Genomic DNA, 22,492 nt, shown 5'->3' with positions numbered 1-22,492 from the left:
TTTTAACGTATACGTATACGTATAGTAGGAACAAGACAGAGTTCCGAAGTGACGATGATTGCGCTGAAATTCCGTAACATCCGCCAGAACCGTTAAATCCGGATGATGGCAATTGCCAAGAGACCACGGCTACTTAGGATAAATCATCTCTTTAGTGCTGTAAATAGACAGACCGACATTCGCAACACCAAAGCTGGTTCCGGTTCTGTTGAGCGGAGTTACTCGAGTTACGTAGGTTGCTCCAAGAAGCGAACAAGCTAGGACCGGTGGGCGGAATATTTAACTTGGAACGGCCTCGAAATGCTCCACTCAGTGATTTTCTGATATTAGGTCAGAAACTTTAATTATATAAAGCATTGCAAAATTAGTTTTTTTCATTAATTTATTGTACGGAATTTAGAAAAAAAATAAAGACATTGTTTAATCTAATATTTAAATTGAAATTTTATTTCTCTTAATTAGAATCCAAAGAAAATCCTAAAACGCCCAAATGTAGGCAATATGCAATTTTCACCCGGTGAAACATTTCAATTTCGATTTTACACGAAATCCAGTTCGACCCCTGTTACACGAAAGTATGTAATCGTACCTGAACTGAATTTCGTGTAATCGAACTCGATTTCGTGTAATGCCTATCCTCCGTGTAGTTTTGAAATTACTTACGAGAATTCCCACTTTTTTGGCAACACTGCGCCACAGTGAAACGTCAAACTTTGAAAAACAACAATAAAAACACATAATTTTAATCCGCGTCGTCGTCGTCGTGGAAGCTGTCCTTATTTCCGCGGCTTGCGTGCCAATTCCCTACTCGGTTGTGGTCGATTCCTCGAAACCGGCCGCGCTATGACGTCCTCCCAGGACGCGTGCTACATCTCGCTGCTGGGACTGGCCGAGTACTTCCGGACGTCGTCGCCGCCCAACATCAAAAAGTGCATCCAATGTCTGCAGGCGTTGTTTACGTTCAAGCCACCGCTCAAGGTGGAAGCCCGGACGCATCTGCAGCTGGGGCAGATTCTGATGGCGTATACGAAGAATACCGAGTTGGCGCGGAATCACCTGGAGCAGGCGTGGATGCTGTCGGAGAATATTAACAACTTTGACGATGTCAAGTTTGACACGGCTAGTTTGTTGGCGCAATTGTACCAGCAACAGGAGCAGAGTTCGCTGGCGAAGCCGGTTCTGCGGAAGGCGATCGAGCTGTCCCAGCACAATGTGTACTGGCACTGTAAGCTGCTGTTCCAGTTGGCGCAAACTCACGCGACGGACAAGGAGTACGCGCTGGCGTCGGAGCTGTTGGCGGTAGGGGTGGAATCGACGGACGAGTCGAACGCGACGTATTTGAAGTCGCTGTTTCTGCTGAGTCGTGCCATGATCATGATGATCGAGCGGAAGAGCAGCGACGTGCTGGCGATTTTGAATCAGGCTGGGACTATAATTGATAATGCGATTCAGAACATTCACTTGAAGGAGTACCTTAAGGTGTTCTTCTTCGTGCTGCAGGTGTGTCACTATCTGCAGCTGGGCCAGGTGAAAACGGTCAAGACGAGTCTGAAGCAGCTGCAGCAGAGCATCCAAACGATTATGGCGCCGAACTGGCCCTCGGACGAGCAAATCTTCGGCCAGAACAGTACGGAAATGTTTATGTGGCTGCCGAAGGAGCAGCTGTACGTGCTGGTGTATTTGGTGACGGTGTCGCACTCAATGATGGCCGGATACATGGACAAGGCGCAAAAGTACACGGAGAAGGCGCTGACGCAGATCGAGAAGTTAAAGTGTGAGTTTGCGGATTTGTTACTCGATTTTCTTTTGCTCATTTAATAATTTTCCTTCCAGCCCAGGAGAACAAACCAATCCTGGCGGTGTTCCAGATCATCCTGCTGGAGCACATCATCATGTGCCGGCTGGTGATGGGCAACAAGTCGCTCGCCATCAAGGAGATCGCCCTGGCCAAGGACGTGTGCCTATCGTCGTCGCACAAGTTCCTGCTCAAGAAACATTCCCCCCAGCTGCACTGTCTCCTAGGTCTGTACTCGATGTCCGCCAGCCTGTTCGATCACGCCGAACGGCAGTTCTACACCTGCATCCAGGAGACGACCGAGCGGGACTTGAAGCTGTTTGCCAACCTGAACTTGGCGATCGTGTATCTGCGGATGAAGCGCGAGCCGGATCTGCGCGCAATTCTCGACCAGGTCCAGCAGGAAAATTCTCTCTGCTCCAACAGTCAAGCCCTGATGGGAAGCTTCTACTACGTGCAAGGGTTGAACGCGTTCCACAAGAGTAGCTTCCACGAGGCAAAGTAAGTAGAAGTGAGGTGACTTCCAAGACATTACTTAACCCTCCCCTTCACTTTCAGACGCTTCCTCCGCGAGACCCTCAAGATGGCCAACGCGGAAGACCTGAACCGGCTGACGTCCTGCTCGCTCGTGCTGCTCAGCCACGTCTTCCTAAGCATCGGCAACTCGAAGGAAAGCATGAACATGGTGACGCCGGCGATGCAGCTCGCCTCCAAGATCCCCGACATCCACGTGCAGCTGTGGGGCAGTGCCATACTGAAGGACCTTCACCGGATGCTCAAGGAGCCCGCCCTCGAGCAGGAAGCGTACAACAACCATCTGAACTTTTCCCAGAATCTGATCGCCGACCAGCTCAAGTGCACCAAATTCCAGGAGCACACGCTCATCAACTGGATCCAGGGCGATCCGCCGATGCCGATGCTGACGACGCAGGAGCCGATGATGGGCGAACCGTCGCAGGCGGCGGCAATGCGCGTCGCGGCGGGAGCACCTGGCCAGCAGGTCATTTTTCAGTAGAGCGTGTTTGTGTGTGCGTTTCTGTGTGTCTTTATGAAATCTTCTACATAATAAGATCGTAAAGTGCGGTTTGATTTTTTTTCACAATCATGCATCCAGTTTAACGTATCGAGTCGACACTTGATGAAATACATTAATCCTATCCAGAAAAAGCTAAAGTTGTTTCGTATTGATAGGCCCTTCTGATCTTTCCGAATAAAAAAAAAACTAGGGCTAAAAATTTTAATTGAAACATGACATGATTTTTTTTTGTAAAATTTCTATGTAGGATGCTGCAAAAAGGTTTTCTCTCTCTCGAAAAAAAAAATCTTTTCGTCAATTTTTAGATAATTTGAAAACTTATTATTGCAAAACAACTGGACTGAATGCATTTTAAAACACTTTTTTTCATCCAGAACAGTGTAAACAATCTTTATGTTTTCTTCTTTAAATGTTTGAATTTGCATTAGCATGAGAGATCACATTAAAAAAAAACAATCTTAAATTAAAAAAATAAAAATCAAGAAATTTTTAAATTTTTCGTACTTTTTTTACTTTTGATTTTTTTTTTTTTTTTTCATTGAAACTTAGAAAAATCTATTTTTTTTATTTCTGAATTATTTATTTAGAATTTAACAAAGATCGGATATATCAAATACCTACCAAGACCAAAATAATTCAAATTACTAATTTTTGAATTTGAGTTTTCTCATATTCTTCTATTTTATTTTTTTTTTTGAATTTGTGAATTTTAAACATTATCATGAGAAACCACTTTGAAAAACCTACACAGCATATTTTGATGTTCGTTTTCAGTTGATATTTACTAAAAACTGCACTACTGAAATTTTCAGTTAGTTTTTCGCTGAATTTCAGTTAAAATTTGTATATGGAGCAGTCAAAGTTTGCTGAAATTTCAGCAAGTTTTCATTTATTGTACGATCAGTTCCTAGCTGGACTCGGTCGCTGGAAACGACCGGCGACTCAACGACCGACGAAATAGGCGGCGGGCCAGATGCGGGCATAAAAATGTCAAAATCTCTTCCCCCCTCACTTCGTCTCACCATCCAGCTACAGCTTTGTTGACAAACAAACGGAGCACACGGTCGCATGATGGCGGCGTCGAGCCAGAATTAGGTTTTACACCGTGACGTCATTTGACAGCTCATGTGCACTGTTTACATGGTCTTCGTCGATTGTCGACGAATTTCCCCGAACAAAATCGACGACCGCATCGAACTGTGCTAAGTCCATGTAAACAGTGCACTCCTTCTAACCTCCAAATCAAGTCGGCGTAAAACCTAATTAGGGATGATCATTTGATTAAAAATGAAAGTTTTTTCAAGAAAAATAATATTTTTCCGATCGAATAAAAAAAAAAATGCAAGCATGTTCAAATTATTATTCCTGATGTCGGAGAAGTGATAAAAAGCCAAATTTTAATCCATAATTTTTCAATAAATTGTTTTTTTTTTCACTCCAACTGGAAACCCCTAGGTCTATCCACAACCGTTTCCAATGACCGTGAGAAGATGACAGAAAATCCAGCTACGAGCTAAATCCACAATACTGGAAGTTTCAGTAGTGCTGATTTCAGTAAATTTAACTGAATTCAGTAATTAGAAATTGGTGTGTATAGATCATAAATCCCTCGATTTTTTATTTCTCAAATTAAAAAAAGATGTTGAAAAAATTGTTTTATTTAAAATTTTGAAAATATCTTTTTTTATTATTCCAAGGGCAACAAGTAAAAAAAAAAATGAAATAAAAAAGTTTGAATTTCAATTTTCTTATATTTTAAAATTTTGTGAATCATTTTATTTTATTTTAGGAAAAAAATACAAAAAATCTGATTACTCATTCTCTTTAAATTTTTGAATTTGTGAATATCAAAGCATTAGCATGAGAGATCACCTTATTTTAATTTCTTAAGTTATAATTCTCTCAAATTTGATTTTTTTTTTCATGTTTTTAAATTTTGAAACTTATTGCGCTTTTGAAAAAAATTGAAATTACAGGCGACATCAAATTTGAAAAACATTTGCAACGGCCTTACTAGCCATGGTTTCAAAATTTGGATGAATTCCATAATTCTAACATTTAAAAAATCAAATACACGATTTCAAAAAACATATTCTAAAGACCTTTTAAATTTCTTAAAATTTGTGCATAAAGATTACAATCCGGACTCGAAGGCCTTGCAAAAACTTCACTTCGGATAATCGAATCACGATTTTTGTTTTTTTTTTCTTATACAGTAGTAGTTCGGTAACTGGGCCGTAGCCCAGTTAAAAGCAGACAAACGTCAAAAAACCAAAACAAACCGAAATTACCGAGGGGTTAATGGAGATTGCATCCATATTCAATAAATAAAATAGTAGTTTATGCAACAAGTTGCAAAAAGAGGATTTTTTCAGCACGAGTCGTACATTTATCCAACGAGGTTCACCGAGTTGGATAAATACGAAAAGTGCTGAAAAAATCAAGTTTTGCAACGAGTTCCATACAACATTTTTTGCAATTCCAAAAAACACACACTGAGTGAAATTTTATGTCAAATTTTTATGTATTTTGTGTTACTTTTCGAAACAAGTACTGAAAAGTTCAACTTTTCAGCACCCATTTGAGTGCTGAAAAGTAGAACTTTTCAGCATTTATTTTGAAAAGTGTTGCTATTCGATTTTGTTATTTTTGGTATAGAAAAGTAGGCTATTTCGTCGTTCAAGAATGACAGGAAAAGTAAGTAGTTTCACGACGGAATTGCAAAAAAAACTTTTTTCAAACTTTTATTTAATTTCAACTCACAATTAAAGAAATATGAAAAGCACGCATTGTAAATAAATTGGAGTAACTTTTTATTTATATATTTCATCAGGAAAGTATTCAGCATCGGTGGTCCCCTCGTTATTTTTATTTTTTTCAGCCCAGTTAACGAGCAGCATTTGGTGACTGGGCTACGTTCTCAGCCCAGTTACCGAACCAGTACTGTATTTATTTTATTGTTGTGCATAAACATGACCCCGGAACTTCTCTAAAGTGATTTAGAATTTTAAGTCCAAGATGGCGACCAAAATGGCGGTGATGAAGTATTGAACAATGAAGCATTTTGAAATTTAATAGGAAATTATTATGTGATTCGATTATCCGAAATCCCATACAAAACATCGGAAAATCCAAACTTCGGATAATTAAGTCTGGAATGAATAAAAAAAAATTAAAAAATTTCAAGCGTTTAAAATTTTTGTAATTTGTAAAGTTTTACATTTTTTTGAATCACGTTCGAGTGCAATAATCAACATGATAAGGACTTCGCTAAAAGTGCTGAAAAGTTTTGTTTTTTAGCACTCGAAATTTAAACTTTTCAGCTCTTGCTTCGAAAAGTACAGTCATCCCTCATATTCGGAACAGTTTACAGATGGGCCAATGTTCAAAAAACATAGAAAATCGATGATTGAACTTAATGATTCGCTTTTACCTTCATTTGAAAGCTTTTCTTGCGATCTTTCGAATGCTGTATCGAACAACTGCAAATTTTAACTTTTATATCAAGTTTTTGAAGAAAAACTTTTACCCTTGAAATCCACAAATTCGGAACACTTTTTTCTTAGGTATGTAAACAAACAGTTAAATTCAGGTGTTCCACAATTGTGGGAGGCACAATAACATCCCACAATTATGAAACAGGCAATTTGGAGGCAGTGTTTTGCAGCTCTGGATAAAATAGTCTTGAAAGAAGGTTTTTTGTTCAAAAAGTACTACTTTTACCAGGAAAAGAATTTCCAAATGAAGGTTCTAAAAATAGTAGGGTCGACAGAAAAGCTGCATTTGGCATGTTATTGACAAATTACCACAAAAGTGATCCGAATTTGTGAGTGTTCCGAATATGTGGGATGACTGTGATACTTTTCAATATTGTTTTGATTTGAAAGCTGAAATGATATTGATTTTTTCAGCACTCGTCGTATTTGTCCAACTCGGTAAACCTTGTTAGATAAATTTACGAATCGTGCTGAAAAAAACTTCAATTGCATGAAAAACTTTTTTATTTAAGGGGTTACATACATGTAGAAAATCACAAAATTTCATATTACAGAAAATTTATTGAATCAACTCAAAAGATGATTTTCAAACACTCCTGAAAATTTCATGAACACCTCTGAAACCAAGTTAATTTACGGGTGCCACGATATCTCGAGATGTGACGGACCAAATTGGCTGAAATTTTGGGTGAAGACTCCCAAGACATATTCCGTGTGCATGACGAAGCCCGATTTTGAAATTTTAAATTTTCAAAAAATACAAAATTCAAATACTGGCGATTTTTTATATGAGGGTTCTTATTCATCCTTTGTGTCCCCAATCGCTCCAGTTAGTAGTTTATCATTCTTATTTATGATCCTCTTGCTATACAGTATGTAAACAAGACTCAATGCTTCGTATAACTAATGATTCCGTGAAAGAAAATACTTGGTGGGACAATTATGCGTAAAAGTGTAACGATGGGACAAACAGACTTGGTGTTGTTTTTGATGAGTTTCCGAACAAAGTACTAGATTTTATGGCTTTTTCGAAAAGTATACGACAAACTAAACTTAAAAATTTCAAAAGGTCAAAATCGTCAAAAAATGACATGGGACAATTATGCTTAGAACGGCAGTATATCTCGGCAAAGCTACAACCAAATGTCTTCAAATTTGATTTGTTAATAGATGAAAAGTAATATTTTAATGCCCTGAAAACAGACTTTAAAAAAAGTTTAAGTGTGTGCTCAAACCCACCTCTGACATTTTTGCCGATTTACATGTATGTAACCCCTTAAACAAAAACTGCTCATGTTTATTTTGTCGACATGCTTATGTTGTTCGCTGATTTTTAAGGGATTATTTCTTTCAAAGTAACTGAAATTGTCTTTATTTTAATATTATGTATTCAGTAAAGACCACTGTAAACACTACTTTGTTTTGCACGATAGATTGAATAAGCCATTTAGCTAATACATAGTTGTATGAATAAATTTGAACTTTTGCGTTTAAGAGAGATAATCATAAGAACTTGCTTAAGGAACTCCGGAATTCGCGGGATCTAAACAATGGCAAAAAAACAGACTTAAATATTTGAGCCACTTAAAAACTAAATAAAAATAAAACAAGACTCTCGAAACCGCTCGACCCGGAGTTACCCTAATCACATCGATGCTTCACTACTGCTAGAACATTGGTAACAGCCATTTAGCTATAATTGTTATTTTTTAAGATATACTGTTATGAATATTGCTGGATTTTACACTGAAACAACACGTCCTGCTGCGAATGCCACACTTTTTTATTGGCGTTGTACTACTGGTAAGGATACGATTTATTTGGTGGATTTATTATTTAAGTATTTCAATTTATGACATTTTTTTTTGTAAGCGATCGTTTCTAAATTTTTAGAGCGGCGATAAATATTTTTTTAAAAGAATTTTAAGGTAAAATGTTCTAAAATGAAAAAAAAAACCTTAACAATTGTTTTTTTAATTTAATTTAAAAAATCTAAAAGTAAAATAAATCACAGACAAATATAAACAAATTATTGAACAATTTTATCAGAACGTCATCAAGCACTTTTAACTAGAGTCATCTAGTTGTGAACACACGCACCACATAAAACGTGTGATACTGTGCCAACTGTCAAACGCGTGTGAATGAGTTGTGGTGAATTAAAATGGGTCGTGGTGAGTTTCAGATCATTCAAATTGACCGTTAAATTGCTGATTGGTGGAAAGAGATTTACGGAAGCAATCGCTTGCAATAATTTTGGTGAATAATTTAGCCACGATATTCAGAATAAAAAACGAATAAAAAAAGAAGCAAAAAGCACCCTAACCTACAAACACGTACTTTTGTCAGGAAATTGTCCGTTCGTGCGTCTTGCGGTGGGTGTTCCGGTTGGCAGCGCTGCTGAACCGCCGGTCGCATAAATCGCAGCCGTAGATCTTCTCGCCCGTGTGCACTTGCATGTGGTGCTTCAGCTGGTAGTTTGTGGTAAATGCTGAAAGAGAGAATTTAGTTTTTTTTTATGGTAGCAAATACTGAAAAGGCCTTTTTCTAAAAACCTTTTTGACACAGCTCGCACCCATAGGGCTTTTCACCCGTGTGGGCTCTCATGTGCACCGTCAGGTGGACCTGCAGCATGAACGTCTTCCCGCACTCCTGACAGCCGTAAGGCCTCTCCTTGGTGTGGGTTCGCATGTGGATCTTGAGGTCCCCATTTCCGGCATAACTCTTCTGACATACGGTGCACGTTACGTTTTTGACCTTTTTCTCGCCCGTGTGTTGCCGCATGTGGTTCTGGAATGTTGATCATTTTTAACAAATATAATAAACTTTCAAAATGAACCAAAAAACTAACCCTCAACTCTCCCTGGCTCGGATAGGCCTTTTCGCACAGTTCACACTGGAAAGGCCGCTCGCCCGTGTGGATTCGCTTGTGAATCACTAGATTCCCGTTCTGGTTGAACCGCCTCAGGCAGTACGGACACTCGTACGGCTTTTCGTTCGTGTGAATGCGCTTGTGGGCCGTTAGCTGCCAGCTGAGCGTAAAGCCCTTTTCGCACACGTCGCAGACGTGGTCTTTTGACTTGAGGTGACACTTGAGGTGGGTGTTGAGCAGACTTTTGGTCCCGAACTGCTTTGGGCACAACTCGCAGCAGTACGGCTTTTCACCGTCGTGCCGCCGCATGTGCACGTTCAGCATGTTGCGCTCGTAGAAGCGCGCGTTGCATATCTCGCAGGCGTGGGCCTTTTCGCCGGTGTGCCGCAGCACGTGGCTCCGCAGCTCCTTCTGCTCGGCGAACCGGCGCGAGCAGTAGCTGCACGCGTGCTGTTTCTGGAAAGTTCATATTTTTTAAAGCGGTAATTTTAAACCTGGTCATCGGGGTGGTTCAAATTCGGGCTACCCCCAGAAATAAAAAAATGACCCATCACTAGGCTTAATTCTAAATTTGAGCTCATTCTGACCACGGGAACGCATACCTCTAAAAAAATGGTCAAATTCTATGGAGAAAACTAACGGTTTCCTAAAAGTCGTCCAATCTTTATCAACTCTCAGATGAATGACCATTATTAAATTTTGCGGGACAGGCTCGAAGCTCCGAGAAAGCCCGGATTTGAACCACCGTACTGAACAGGGATCAGCCTGCTTTTCTAGTTTTATTGTTCGTTTCTTTCAAAGAATATGCCATTTCGATTTTCCAGAAAACAAAATAAATCAAAAGTATAATCATCAATTCTGTTAGGGAAAATTTTTAGATTTTTTTTTTTGAATAGTCCTATAAGACGAAAAACATACTAATATCCATAGGTAAATCGCACAGGTTCATTATGGCGACTTGTTATCAGATCGACATTAGTCGAAACATAGCCTGACATTGAGTCGACATAAGGTTAACAAATGAACTGGGTGTTTTTTTAGAACTGACAGCTGTTTGTTTTCCACACAACACGGTGCCATAAACATACACATTTTTCAGGTAAATTCATAGGAATTGGAAAACTTATGAACATACGGAATAAATACCAAGGAACCTTAAAAAATCTATATTAAAAAAATATGAAATTCTAAAATTTAAAAGTTCTAAATAACAAAAAAAAAATATTTAGAAAAATCGTTAATAATTAAACATTTTAAAAATTGAAAAACTTTGTTTTGTGCAGTCCGTACTCGATAACCTTTTTTATTATTATTATTATTATTATTTTTTTTTTCATTAGGATTCAGTTACAACAACATTTGTAGTAAACTTAGCCAAAAATAAATCAAAATCATTCGAGGAAAAAGTTTTGTGATTCGTTTATCCGAAGATTCGATTATCGTGAATGATGATGATGAGATTTCTATCCCAAGTTCTTTGTTTATATTTTTATCTTCCTTTTTTTATTCTAATTTCTACAATTAAAAACGTTACTTAATCCGCCCTTAGGTGGTTGTTGCCTTCCTCACATTTAGAGGGTAATGCTATCGAAAATAGTTACACAAGGCGGACCTTTCATTGTTCTATCAACTCGATTCATTATTCATACCATCAGATTGGGTAGTCAGATCTTCATAATTCAGGGCACTTATGTGCTTGTCTTTTGAACTCGTTGGAAAGGTCTTTTGATCACCTATCTATCGACAGGCCGCATGATAGATGCGGACAACGTTTTCATCAAAATATATGAGATCCGGTCTCTAAAAAGTTCATAAATAACACTTAAGTGCGCATAAATTTCGATAGGGTTGTCAGATCTTCAAACTTTTGAACTCGTTGGAAAGGTCTTTCAAATACCTTTTTAAAAATGTATAACATGAGTTTCTTACAAAAACCACCCTTTTTACAATCTTCCGGACTTTTGTTAGAATCGTTTTTTAGCATAACTTTTGAAGTGCTTTACTAAACTTTATAATTTTCAGAAGCGACTTATTGGACCCCAAGACGGATCGAATGAGACCAATACGGTCCAAATCGGTTCAGCCAGTGCCGAGATAATCCAGTGCAATTTTTTTTTGATCAACATCCCACCACACACACATACATTTGGGACCATCCATAAACCACGTGGACACTTTTTTGGTAATCTGTTACCCCGCCTCCCTCGTGGACAATTGTCCATACAAAAAAAAACTTTCTTTGTATGGATCGTGGACAATCGCCATACCCCCCTCCCCCCTCCCAAGTGTCCACGTAGTTTATGGATGGTCCCTTTGCTCAGAATTTGATTCTGAGTCGATAAGTATACATGAGGTGGGTCTAGGAGGTCAAATTAAGAATTTCGTTTTTCGAGTAATTTTATAGCCTTTGCTCTTGCTCAGTAAGGTGAGGAAGGCAAAAATTGAAATTTTATTTTTATTTTTTTTTGAAGTTTCTTCTTTTTTTTTCGAAATAGTTTCTGATTTCTATATCCTTAGATTTGGAATTTCTGAATGGAGCACCGATGCGAGTGGTAGAAATGACAGTTCTCCCATAAGGAATACATAAGGCTTTCTAGTCAGAATTTTACCAACACATTCAAAATATGTTTACATGACAGCTGGACGTTTGTTTGCATCAGGTTTCCTATCTCTTTCTAGCAAAATTTTTTTGTCAGGCGACTTCTAGCTGGTTTTTTTGACTGACTGCCCGATATTAGTCTCCAACATACTTTACAGGGCTGTGACAGCTACAGCTCGATCATTGTTTGCATCAGGACACTGTGACGAGGAGTTCGTCATTTTTGAGTTAAATTATATTTTTTTCACTGGGCCTAGAAAGCCTTATTGTAGTAAAAAGCAAAAAATTCTCGAATGGAACTGCTCCATTGCTGTTTCTGATTGTTAGTTTTTGAAATTTGTTTTTTTTTTAGTTTTAGAATTTAAAATAAATGAAGATTTAATTTGTTTGATTACAGATTTTTGATTTTTTTTATTTTGGAAATTGTTTGTTTTGAACTTTTGGATTTTTTGTAGATCTGTTATTTTTTTAATCACTGCAATTTTTTTCGAATTCCAGAGGTTATTTTTTTACTCCATTTTGAGCAAAATCCAATTTCTATATATTCTTAGATTTTGTGTTGATTTAAAATTTTTGAATTCTGTAAAATTTCTGACAATTTTGATTTTTTAAATTTTTTGGTTTAAGAATTTTAAAAGTATTATAATTTGAACAATTTTGTGGTTTTAAATTTAAAAATCTTTCAAAACATTCTCAAAAAATCAAAGAGCAAAACAAATAGGTAGTTATTGCCTGAAATTGAATTATCGCAGAAAAAACTCATAAAATCGATTGTATAACGCTTATTTAAACAAATTTTTAATTATGGGACCACAGACCAGTCAAAAGATAGAATAGTTTTGCAGAAAAAAAATATTGTTGCGGCGTATCTTCGATCGAGCGGACTGTAAAACTCGCGGATTTCGGGATGCCTTTCCGGACAATTAAAACACGGTGAAGTTCACTAAAAACTACGAAAAAACTTTCTCTATTCTCCGATCTATCTACAAGTTACGTCTTCACGCTTTGCGTTCCTCTTTGCGACTTGTTCGTTTGCGCGCGAAATCTCGTTGTTTTTTGTTCTGTCAGGTTGGCAGCACCGTTTCTGTCAACGCTGCAGGGGTGGGGTGGCGCACACTGGGCAAAGTAGTACAACTTTGGGGCAACACTTTGGCTTGGGCCGAACAAATATTTTTATAAATTTAATGCATTTTGCTTCGAAATTTTAATTTTTGAAAATAATATTAATATTTAAATTTTGTAGAGTTTTCGAATTAATTTATTATTTATATATCCTTAAATTTATATTTTCAGATTTTATGTTGGCTATGAATCTTGGATTTTTATAATTTAAATTTTCTAAAAATTTTACTTTTTTGATTTTAAAATTCAAAACAAATGAAGATTTAAATTTTCTTTATTGTAAAATTGTAAAAAGTTCTAATTTATTTCATTTTAGTGTGTAAATTTTTTGACAATTTTGAATTTTTACATTTTTGTTTTTCACAAATTTCAGAATGGTTAAATTTTTTGAACTTTCATATTTTGGAGTTAAAATTTTTGTATTTCTATATTTTTTTTGAATTTCTGCAATTTTTAATTTTCGAATCGCACAAAGTTTGAAATTTTTTAGTTTTTGGATTTAAGTTATACTTTTTAACAATTCTGAACAAAAACCAATTTCTACATCCTTAGATTTGATTTTCTGAATTGTTTTTATTTTTTTTATTTTTGTTTGTTCTAAAATTTTGAATTTTTAAAATTTTGTTTCAATCATATTATATTATTATTTTTTTTAACGTTGGAATAGTTGACTGAATTGCTAGGATCTTGAATTTAAATTTCTAAACTGTAAAAGTTGTGACAATTTTGAGTTTTTACTTTTTTGGTTGAAAATTTGTTCGAAACAAAACTTTAATATTTTAACAAATTTTGAATAAAATTATAATTTATCTAATCCGCCAAACAACAATTCAAGTTAGAGGAACGGCTTGTATCTCCGTCACGTATCTAATGTTGGCATATCAATACTTTGGCGTTCGATTACAGCTTCTAAATATCGTGTTTCCCCCACTCACTCACCTCGGAATGTTTCTTCTTCATGTGCACCCGGAACTTGCGCCGATTTTCGAAGCCCACGTTACAAACGTCGCAGTGGTGGTGCTTACTGGTGCCATGGTCCTTCTCGCTCGCAATGCTATCACCGTCACCGGACCGATCCGACTCTCGAAGCTGCTGTGCCTCATCGTTGATCAGACTGTCCAGGTTGGCCTGCTCCAAGCGATCCTGGGCGGGATTTTCCGACCGCGGAGGTGCCGACGGGGCCAGCTGCTGTTCCATCGACTGAATGTACTCGTCCGTGAGGGCATCTTTAAGGTAATCGTAAGGTAATTCGTCGTCGCCGTTTTCGTCCAGGTCTTGTTGATCTTTGGGAATCTCCGCGCTCGTTCCGCCGATGAATTCTGACAGTTCTTGACGTAGGTTTTCCAGAACAGTCGATTCCTGCTGCTGCTCGTGCTCCGAAGGCGTTTCTTCGACAATCAGTTCGCCGATCGGAGCGTCCTCTTCCGGTTGGGATTGGACGATGATCTCCTCCGTTACAAGTATGTCCGACGGAGCCACGAAGCTCAGCTCGACGTTTTCGCTGGTCGTCGATTCCGTCTCCACAATCTCCTCGGAACACCTTCCTCCCCCGCCGCCGTTCATCAGCTGAAAACGCAGCTCCTCAATCGGAACGACCACGGCCGACGTTTCCGTGTTCCCGTTGGCATCGGTCAGCACCACATTCAGCACCTCGTACTTGGTCTCACTGTCTTGGTTGATCACAACGGATTTCTCGATCAAGTCCCGGATCGTGCCGTCCGACCGCTCGCACTGCTGCCGGAAGCTAATGATCCGTTCCACCTCCTGCAGACACTCCATACATATGTGACCCGGCAACCCGTCCGATTCCTCAACCGAAATGACCCGACCCACACAGGACATGACGGTTTCCGCCAGCCCAAATTCAAACAGATCCTTCAGGTCATCCTTTTCCTTCTCGACCAAACACGTCCGACAAACCCGGTCCAGGTAAACAATTTTCGGTGGACCACCAGCCGTCGGCGCGACTTGCGGCTCGCCAGAATCGTCCTCTTCCGTGACGACCACGACGGAGGAGGATTCCGGAATTGCTTCACTGTCGGGCTGCGCCTGCTCCGCGCAGAATGTCACGAAACGGCCGTCCATCGCGCGGGCTTAAAACACAACAAATCGAACCATTTTGAGAAAGTGAAACGCGACGGCGACCAAAAAATCCTGTTTGGGCGGAAAATTCCCTCTGATGCGATTTCAAGAAAAGTGAAACAACAGCAAAACTGCAAAAATAGCTTTGTTGACAAATTGCAGATGTCAAACTTTTTCTTTTCGACAAAATTTGACGAAAGATGGAAAGTGGGCTAACGTGGCGCACCGGGTCTGCGGGAAAAGAAAACCTCAAGGTTTCTCAATAGACGTGGGATAAAGAGAAACCGCGCAAAACTAGAGACCCTGAATCGAGAAATTAAAAGTGCAACATGGAGTTAAACTTTCTGTCAAGCTGCTGTGAAGTTTTCCATAACACTTGCGAAAGTTTCACTCCATGTTACCGGCTCACATCTCTCTTTTTAATTTCTCGATAGGGAGAGACTGGTCGGACTTTGCTGAATCGATCTGGCAACGTATGTTTTGAGCTTGCCAACACTGCCAAGATTTGCTGGGCGTAAAGGCAATTGCAATCATTTAAATGATCATTTGGATACGTCAAACTCGTGTCTGTTTGGGTACGGTACACTCAAAGTAAAAAGTATCCTTTTTTCAAGTTCACCCGTCGTCACCCTTTAAAAGGGTTTGAGCAGGTTTAAGGGAGCGTTCTTTTATTACGTATACGTTATAACGCAGTTAGGGGGGAGGGGGTGTCGACGTCTGTTACGAAATGTTACGAAAATTGGCGGAGAGGGGGTGTGATGAAAAATTATGTTACGTAACGCAAAATTTTCATAAAAATATGCAAAAAGACCTTGTGTTACGCGTTACAGGGGGGGGGGGGGTAGGGGGATCGCCCATCCGTTACGATTTGTTACGAAGGGGGGGAGGGTGGTCAAAAATCCCAAAATTTGTGTTACGTAATAAAAGAACGCTCCCTAAGGGAAAAAAATGCGTTTATAATAGAGAGCCTATATGGAGAGGCGAAATGTCACTCTCAGGGTTCCAATCGAACTGTCAAATCGGGGTTCCAATCGAGCAACAAGATCTTGCAAGAACAAGGTAGGAATCAATTTAAAATATTTTTTGCAAAAAAATTAGACTTATTACAATCACAAGTATTGTAAAACGGTTGGTGATAATAACACAGACAAACAGACGTGACTCTCCATACAAATTATTTTTGAAATCCATCGTCCTTAATCAACCCCATCAGATCACGGCGACGCCAGCACTGCCTGGTGAGCTGATGCCGAAGCGCAGCCCAAACATACCAATACAAATCCATTACTGTCATGTGTCATGTCAGTGTATGCGTGAGACAATCAAGCCTTGACGATTGTAAACATCAACAGCTGACCGACATAATTTTGTTACTGCTGATCGTCAGTACCAAATGCAAAAAATAAAAATCAACGTCGAAGATGACGGTGAATCAGTTCCGTTTCCAATGCAATGGTAGAACCTCATGAGCCAAATCATGCGGCAGCACCAGCAACGACGCACTAAAACCGCAACGATAGAGATCAAACCACTGGTCCTCCCAGGTCCTCCCCGTTGCTTCCAAGTTCTGTCGAAGATTCTTCCTCCCCCAGGAAACATCCGCGGGGAACGTGTCCACGGCGCAGTTAAGTTGCGCCAAACAATAAAAGCAAGGCAAAGGTTCCAAAAAATGCTGCCGTTAAATTTATCTCGAAACAGAACCACAGAAACTGAACTGTGGAAAAAGATTGAGTGGCACAACATCGCCAAAAGGCCAATAGGACGACCAGCAGCAGCAATCTGAGCAGCAGTCCACGAAGGATAAGCAGGTTGCTCCGAATGAGATGACTCCTCCGCAGTAGCGGGCACCTCAGCAGCAGCCTCGAAATCGGCAGGCAGTTGAACAGGCCTACCGGGTTAATATTGGGGCAAGAGGCTATGGCCAAGACTGCCCCAACCTTTTCCTGCAAAACCTGGATTGCGATTCACCGTTAGATTTCCTGAATTGGGTACTAAAGCCCTATGTCAATTTTTATGTACAACGTTAAAAACACGATTAAAACCCATTTCTGATCACTTTTTTTTCATTTTAATGCAATTTTTTTTTTGACAAGACAACATTTTTTCGATGGAATAACTATGGTCCCCTTGTAACGAGCTGTCAAGTAGGAGCTTTTCTGTCAAGAAGGACCGCGAGGTTAATTTTTCAAAATTGATTTAAAAATCTATTTTAAACTCTTTGTGGTCGTACAAAGGGTCATTGTACTCAGAAAAATAAGCTTTATCGCTGTAAACAATAATATCAAAATTGCATTTGCGATTGCAAAATTGCATTTGAAATAACCGTTTTTGAAGGACGATGGTCCGGCACTCGAGTGTCCCGTCTGTTTGTCTGTGATAATAATCTGGCAGTTTTTGTTATTTTTGTGCTTGTTCGGTAGAATAAAAATGCCAGCACCAGAGAAAGACCACAAGTTTTTCAACCTTAAATTTGAATGACTTTGGGTGTTTGAAATTTCTCCCAGAACATTTCATTTCCCTATGTAGGTCCCTAGTTTATAAGGCTAGTACGGAGTTCGGAAGGAAAGAGGTCAAGAAACAGCTTTACGAACAGCAGAACAAAGGAGAGGGAGCGATTTCTTGGGGCATTTCTTGACCCTCTCTGGCTTGCTCTCGCCGCCGCTGCTGCCCATTTGATTTTTTTCTTGACCGGTTCCTTCCGAAGTGCATATAAGCTGTGTTGTGGTTGCTTGGCAACACTGCCTGGGGATGAGTAAGGAGATCAGACGTTAGAAGGAGTCACTCAATAAAGTTACGTCAAAAGCTACAGACGTGCGCGTTTTACTCACAACATTTTGGCGACGCGAACGGGACTTTTCTAGATTAAATTCGTCAAGTTCTTAAAAAAAAGGCGTTCGTAGATTAAATTCGAGTTAAAGTAGCGCGGCGTGAAATCAAATTGCGAAAAATAAACCGAAGAACGAACGTTACGAACACACGCGAAACCTAACCTTGAAGGTGCTACGCCCCAACCCTGTGCAGCAGTAAAAAAAAAACAAAATGGAGGCCAAACCGGTCCTGCCGCCGTTCGACGTGACTGACCCAACCTCAATCGCGAGTCGGTGGGCAAGGTGGAAGCGATCGCTGGAGTTGTTCTTGGAAGTGAACTGCATCGCCTTAGGGGCCCGCAAGAAGTCGTATTTGCTGCATTACGCCGGGCCGGACGTCCAAGATATATTTTACAACATAGAAGGCCATGATGCTGCAGCTCCGGTCGGCAGCGACGTCTACAAGGAGGCGATACGGCTACTCGACGCTCACTTTGCCCCATTGTCGAGCGTGCCCTACGAGAGAGTGATGTTCCGGAGGATGAAACAGCAGGAAAACGAAACTCTGGAGAAATTCATTCACCGTCTCCGCGACCAAGGGCGGCTTTGCGAGTACGGCGAGGCATTGGAGATGCGGATAACGGAGCAGGTCTTCGACAACGGCAACTCGGATGCGTTGAGGGAAGCAATTCTCAAGAAGAAGCTGATGACAGTTCCGGAGATCTCCGAGGAAGGGCGCGTCTTGGAAACAGTGAAAAGAAACCGCGATGAAATGAAGAAACCGGAAGGGGAAAATTCAGTGAATTTTGTGCGTAAACCGAAACCCGGGGACGTTTGTTATCGTTGCGGCAACAGTGGCCACTACGCAAGCGACAAGAAGTGCCCAGCTAAAGCTCAAAAGTGCGACAAGTGCAAGCTAGTGGGACACTTCAAGTCGATGTGCAAAACGAAAAAAGGAAGAAAAGCTGACCAAAAGAGTGAAGTGCGACAGGTGAAAGTACCTGAATCAGAGCGAGAATCAGACAGCTCGTCGGATGATGATGTACAACACGTGTACGCTGCCGGGTCAGTGCCTGAAAAAGTGACCTGCTTTGTGGGCGGAATCAAGCTGGATTGGGTCGTCGACTCGGGCGCTCACGTGAATGTTGTAAGCAACGACACCTGGAAGCAGCTGAAGAAACAAGGTTGTGCGGTCAGCCAAGAAGAACCATCGAACAAGACGCTGAGAGCGTACGGTGATGGAAAACTAAAAGTGCAAACAGTGATCAAAGCCGACATTGCTACCAGGAAGAAAACAGTGCATCGCGAGATCTATGTAGTTGACAACCCGAAAGGAGCGAATTTGCTGAGCAGAACAACTTCCATCGACCTGGGATTGCTGGAAATACACGGCGAAGTGTTCAGCGTAAACGAGGTTGTCGATCCACCGATCGGAAAACTAAAGGGAGTTCAGGTCCTGGTCAAGATCGACGAAAAGGTGACTCCCGTGCAGCAAGCGTGCCGGCGAATACCGATCCCGTTGAAGGAGCTGGTGGATGCGAAGCTGGAAGACCTGTTGAAGCAAGACATCATTGAGCCGGCCCCTCTCGACATCACGTGGGCCTCCCCGCTGGTGGTCACGCCCAAAGACGGAGGGAAAAGCGTCCGACTGTGTGTGGACATGCGCAAAGCGAACAAGGCCATCGTTCCGGAGAAGCACCCGTTACCGACATTCGAGGAGATTGTGCCGCACCTGAACGGATGCAAGGTCTTCAGCAAGATAGATTTGGTTAAGGCCTTTCACCAGATCGAACTTGCCCCGGAATCGCGAGATATTACCACATTCGTCACGCCGGATGCGTACTACCGGTACAAAAGGCTCATGTTTGGCATGACCATTGCATCCGAAGTGTTCCAGCGACACATCGAGCGGGCGTTGAAGGGTCTGAAGGGCGTGAAGGTCTTCATTGACGACATGCTGGTGTACGGGTCCACCAAGGACGAACACGATCAACGGTTGAAGGCAGTTCTAGAGCGGTTGAATGCGTGTGGTCTCACGATCAATGAAGCCAAATGCGAGTTTGGTAAGAGCATGGTCAAGTTCATGGGACACGAGCTTTCTGAAAACGGAATTCTGCCAACGAACGACAAGGTGAGTGCCATTCAAAACTTCCGACGTCCTCAAACTCACACGGAAATGCGAAGCTTCTTGGGCTTAGTCAACTACGTTGGCCGGTTCATCCCGAACCTGTCGACAATAACTGCCCCTCTTCGAGCGCTGACCATCAAAGGTAGCAAGTTTCGGTGGTCGAAAGAAGCAAAGAGTGCTTTCGCAAAAGTCAAGCTGGCACTAACAAGTCCGGACCACCTGGCGTTCTATAACCCGAAGCTAGAAACAACGTTGGTGACGGATGCAAGTGATGAAGGCCTGGGTGCAGTGCTTCTGCAAACCGAAAACTCGATTACAAGACCGGTTTGTTACGCCAGCAAGAGTCTATCAAAGACGGAGAAGAAGTACTCCACGCTGGACAAAGAAGCGCTTGCGATCGTTTGGGCTACCGAACGATTTGAGATGTACCTCCGTGGGTTGGATTTCACCATTCTAACGGATCACAAGCCTTTGCAGTACATCTTCGGCGAATCTTCAACCCCGAACCAGCGGCAGGAACGCTGGGTCTTGCGGCTGCAGTCGTACCGGAAGAAAATTGTGTACGTGCCAGGAGAGGTCAACATAGCAGATCCGCTGTCAAGGTTGTGTGAAGCAGTAGGAGCGAAGACATTCGACAAAACCACCGAGAAAGTATTGTGCTCAATCGTGGAGGTGAACAAGCCGAGCGCCGTCACCATGAGCGAAGTGATCCGTTGCAGCCAGAACGACGAAGAGATCCAGAGGGTGAAATTGGCACTAAACGACGATTGCTGGGAAAACATCAAGCCGTACGCACCGTTCAAAGCAGAGCTCTGTTTTTCCCAAGACGTTTTGCTGAGGAAGAACAAACTTGTTATTCCGGAAGTGCTTCGTCAAACTGTACTGCAACTCACCCACGTCGGTCACCCCGGAAAGGAAAAAATGAAGCGCCGAATCCGTACCGCTGTGTGGTGGCCAGGAGTCGATACCGCTGTCGAGAAGTTTTGTCGAAGTTGCACAAATTGCCAGATCGTGGGACAGCAGAGCAAGCCGGAACCGCTGCGAATACGGCAGCTGCCTACCGCTCCGTGGGTTCATCTCAGCATGGATTTTCTGGGGCCGCTGCCCAACGGGAAGTACGTCTTCGTTCTAGTGGATCTTTACAGTCGGTTTGTGGTAGCTGAACTGATGACGAACACTACATCTGCTGAGGTTATACGCCGTTTGAAGAAAATTTTCACGCAGATGGGTCTACCGCATGTGCTGCAAGCTGACAATGCTAAAAACTTCTCCAGCCAAGAACTCAAGGACTACTGCGTCGATTACGGCATAAAGCTCATGCACACAACTCCCTACTGGCCGAGCGCAAATGGTGAGGTGGAACGACAGAACCGATCGTTTCTCAAGGTCATGAAGATCAGCCAGCTCGAAGGATCCGACCTGGAAGAAGCCATGCAGCAATACCTGTACATGTACTCGCTCACACCACACAGTGTAACAGGTGTTGCCCCAGCGACACTAATGCATGGCCGTAGATTCCGTGACTTGGTTCCACATCTGCAGGAGGAAGCGATCTTTGACGAAGAAATGCGGGATCGAGACTTGACGATCAAACACAACACCAAGGAGAACCGAGACAAGCGAGTCGGCGCAAAGGAATCGTCCATCGGCGTGGGCGACACGGTGCTGATGAAAAACATGCAGCCACAGAACAAGCTGTCACCAGGATTTCTGCCTACTCCGGGGAAAGTGGTCCACCGTTACGGGAGTACTGCTACCGTTGAAACAGCGACCGGACAGCAGTACAAAAGGAACGTGGCGCATCTGAAGGAGTTGCAGCAACCCCCAGCAGCGGGAGTGGATCAGCGGGGACCGGAGTCCATAGATTCTCCACCGGTCATCTCTGGACAACAGGATCAGCAAGCAGTTGCGGGCTACTCTCGGCAACGTCGGGAAATAGTTCTACCAAAACGTTTCGAAGATTATCTACTTCAGTGACTTTCACAACTTTATTTGAAATAAGAGAGATATGTTGTGGTTGCTTGGCAACACTGCCTGGGGATGAGTAAGGAGATCAGACGTTAGAAGGAGTCACTCAATAAAGTTACGTCAAAAGCTACAGACGTGCGCGTTTTACTCACAACAAGCTGTATAGTATACAGCTATAATGAAAAATCAAACACTTTCAGAAAAGTGAGGTGTTGCAAAGTGTGGCAATTTCGCTAACGATCATAATGCGTGGTGAATGGTAGTGATTACAATCAAACCCCGATGGTTTGACACCAACTGTTGTCAAACGAACGCGGTCACTTTTTAGTTTGACATCCTTTTTACACGGAGTTCACACACACTATCAAACGTTTGTTTTGATAGTGTGCGTGAGCGCCGTGTAAAAAGTGACAGTTCGTCACTTTTTAGTTTGACTTTGACCGAAAAAGTGACCAACCACCGGGGGTTGAGTGTACTGCTATAAGGCTAGTATGGAGATCGGAAGGAAAGGGGTTGAGAAACAGCTTTACGAACAGCAGAGCAAAGGAGATGGAGCGTTTTCTTGGGGCTTTTCTTCACCCTCTCG

The 22,492-nt window shown here is 41.5% G+C and overlaps 2 protein-coding genes across 2 annotated transcripts in view; one reads left to right on the top strand and one right to left on the bottom strand.

Annotated features, from left to right (window-relative positions):
• The first annotated feature begins 723 nt into the window (after positions 1-723).
• Positions 724-2,878, top strand: LOC6045145 (MAU2 chromatid cohesion factor homolog). The gene is made up of 3 exons (XM_001862510.2): positions 724-1,774; positions 1,834-2,296; positions 2,354-2,878. Exons 1-3 carry the CDS (start codon positions 844-846, stop codon positions 2,808-2,810), a joined length of 1,851 nt encoding a protein of 616 aa, XP_001862545.1. The 5' UTR covers positions 724-843; the 3' UTR covers positions 2,811-2,878.
• Positions 2,879-7,698: 4,820 nt separating this feature from the next.
• LOC6045146 overlaps positions 7,699-22,492 on the bottom strand; it is a 39,794-nt gene continuing 25,000 nt past the window's right edge. The window contains exons 7-10 of the mRNA XM_038260772.1: positions 13,861-15,014; positions 9,180-9,656; positions 8,884-9,118; positions 7,699-8,819 (exon numbers count right to left, since the gene is read on the bottom strand). Of these exons, the coding sequence (XP_038116700.1) occupies positions 8,674-8,819; positions 8,884-9,118; positions 9,180-9,656; positions 13,861-15,014 (2,012 nt within the window). The 3' untranslated portion in view covers positions 7,699-8,673. The remainder of the gene's footprint in view (positions 8,820-8,883; positions 9,119-9,179; positions 9,657-13,860; positions 15,015-22,492) is intronic.

The sequence above is a fragment of the Culex quinquefasciatus genome, chromosome 3 (genome assembly GCF_015732765.1).
Source record: "Culex quinquefasciatus strain JHB chromosome 3, VPISU_Cqui_1.0_pri_paternal, whole genome shotgun sequence".
NCBI lineage: Eukaryota > Metazoa > Arthropoda > Insecta > Diptera > Culicidae > Culex > Culex quinquefasciatus.
Note: the sequence above shows the minus strand (reverse complement) of the source record. Positions and strands in the feature narration are given on the sequence as shown.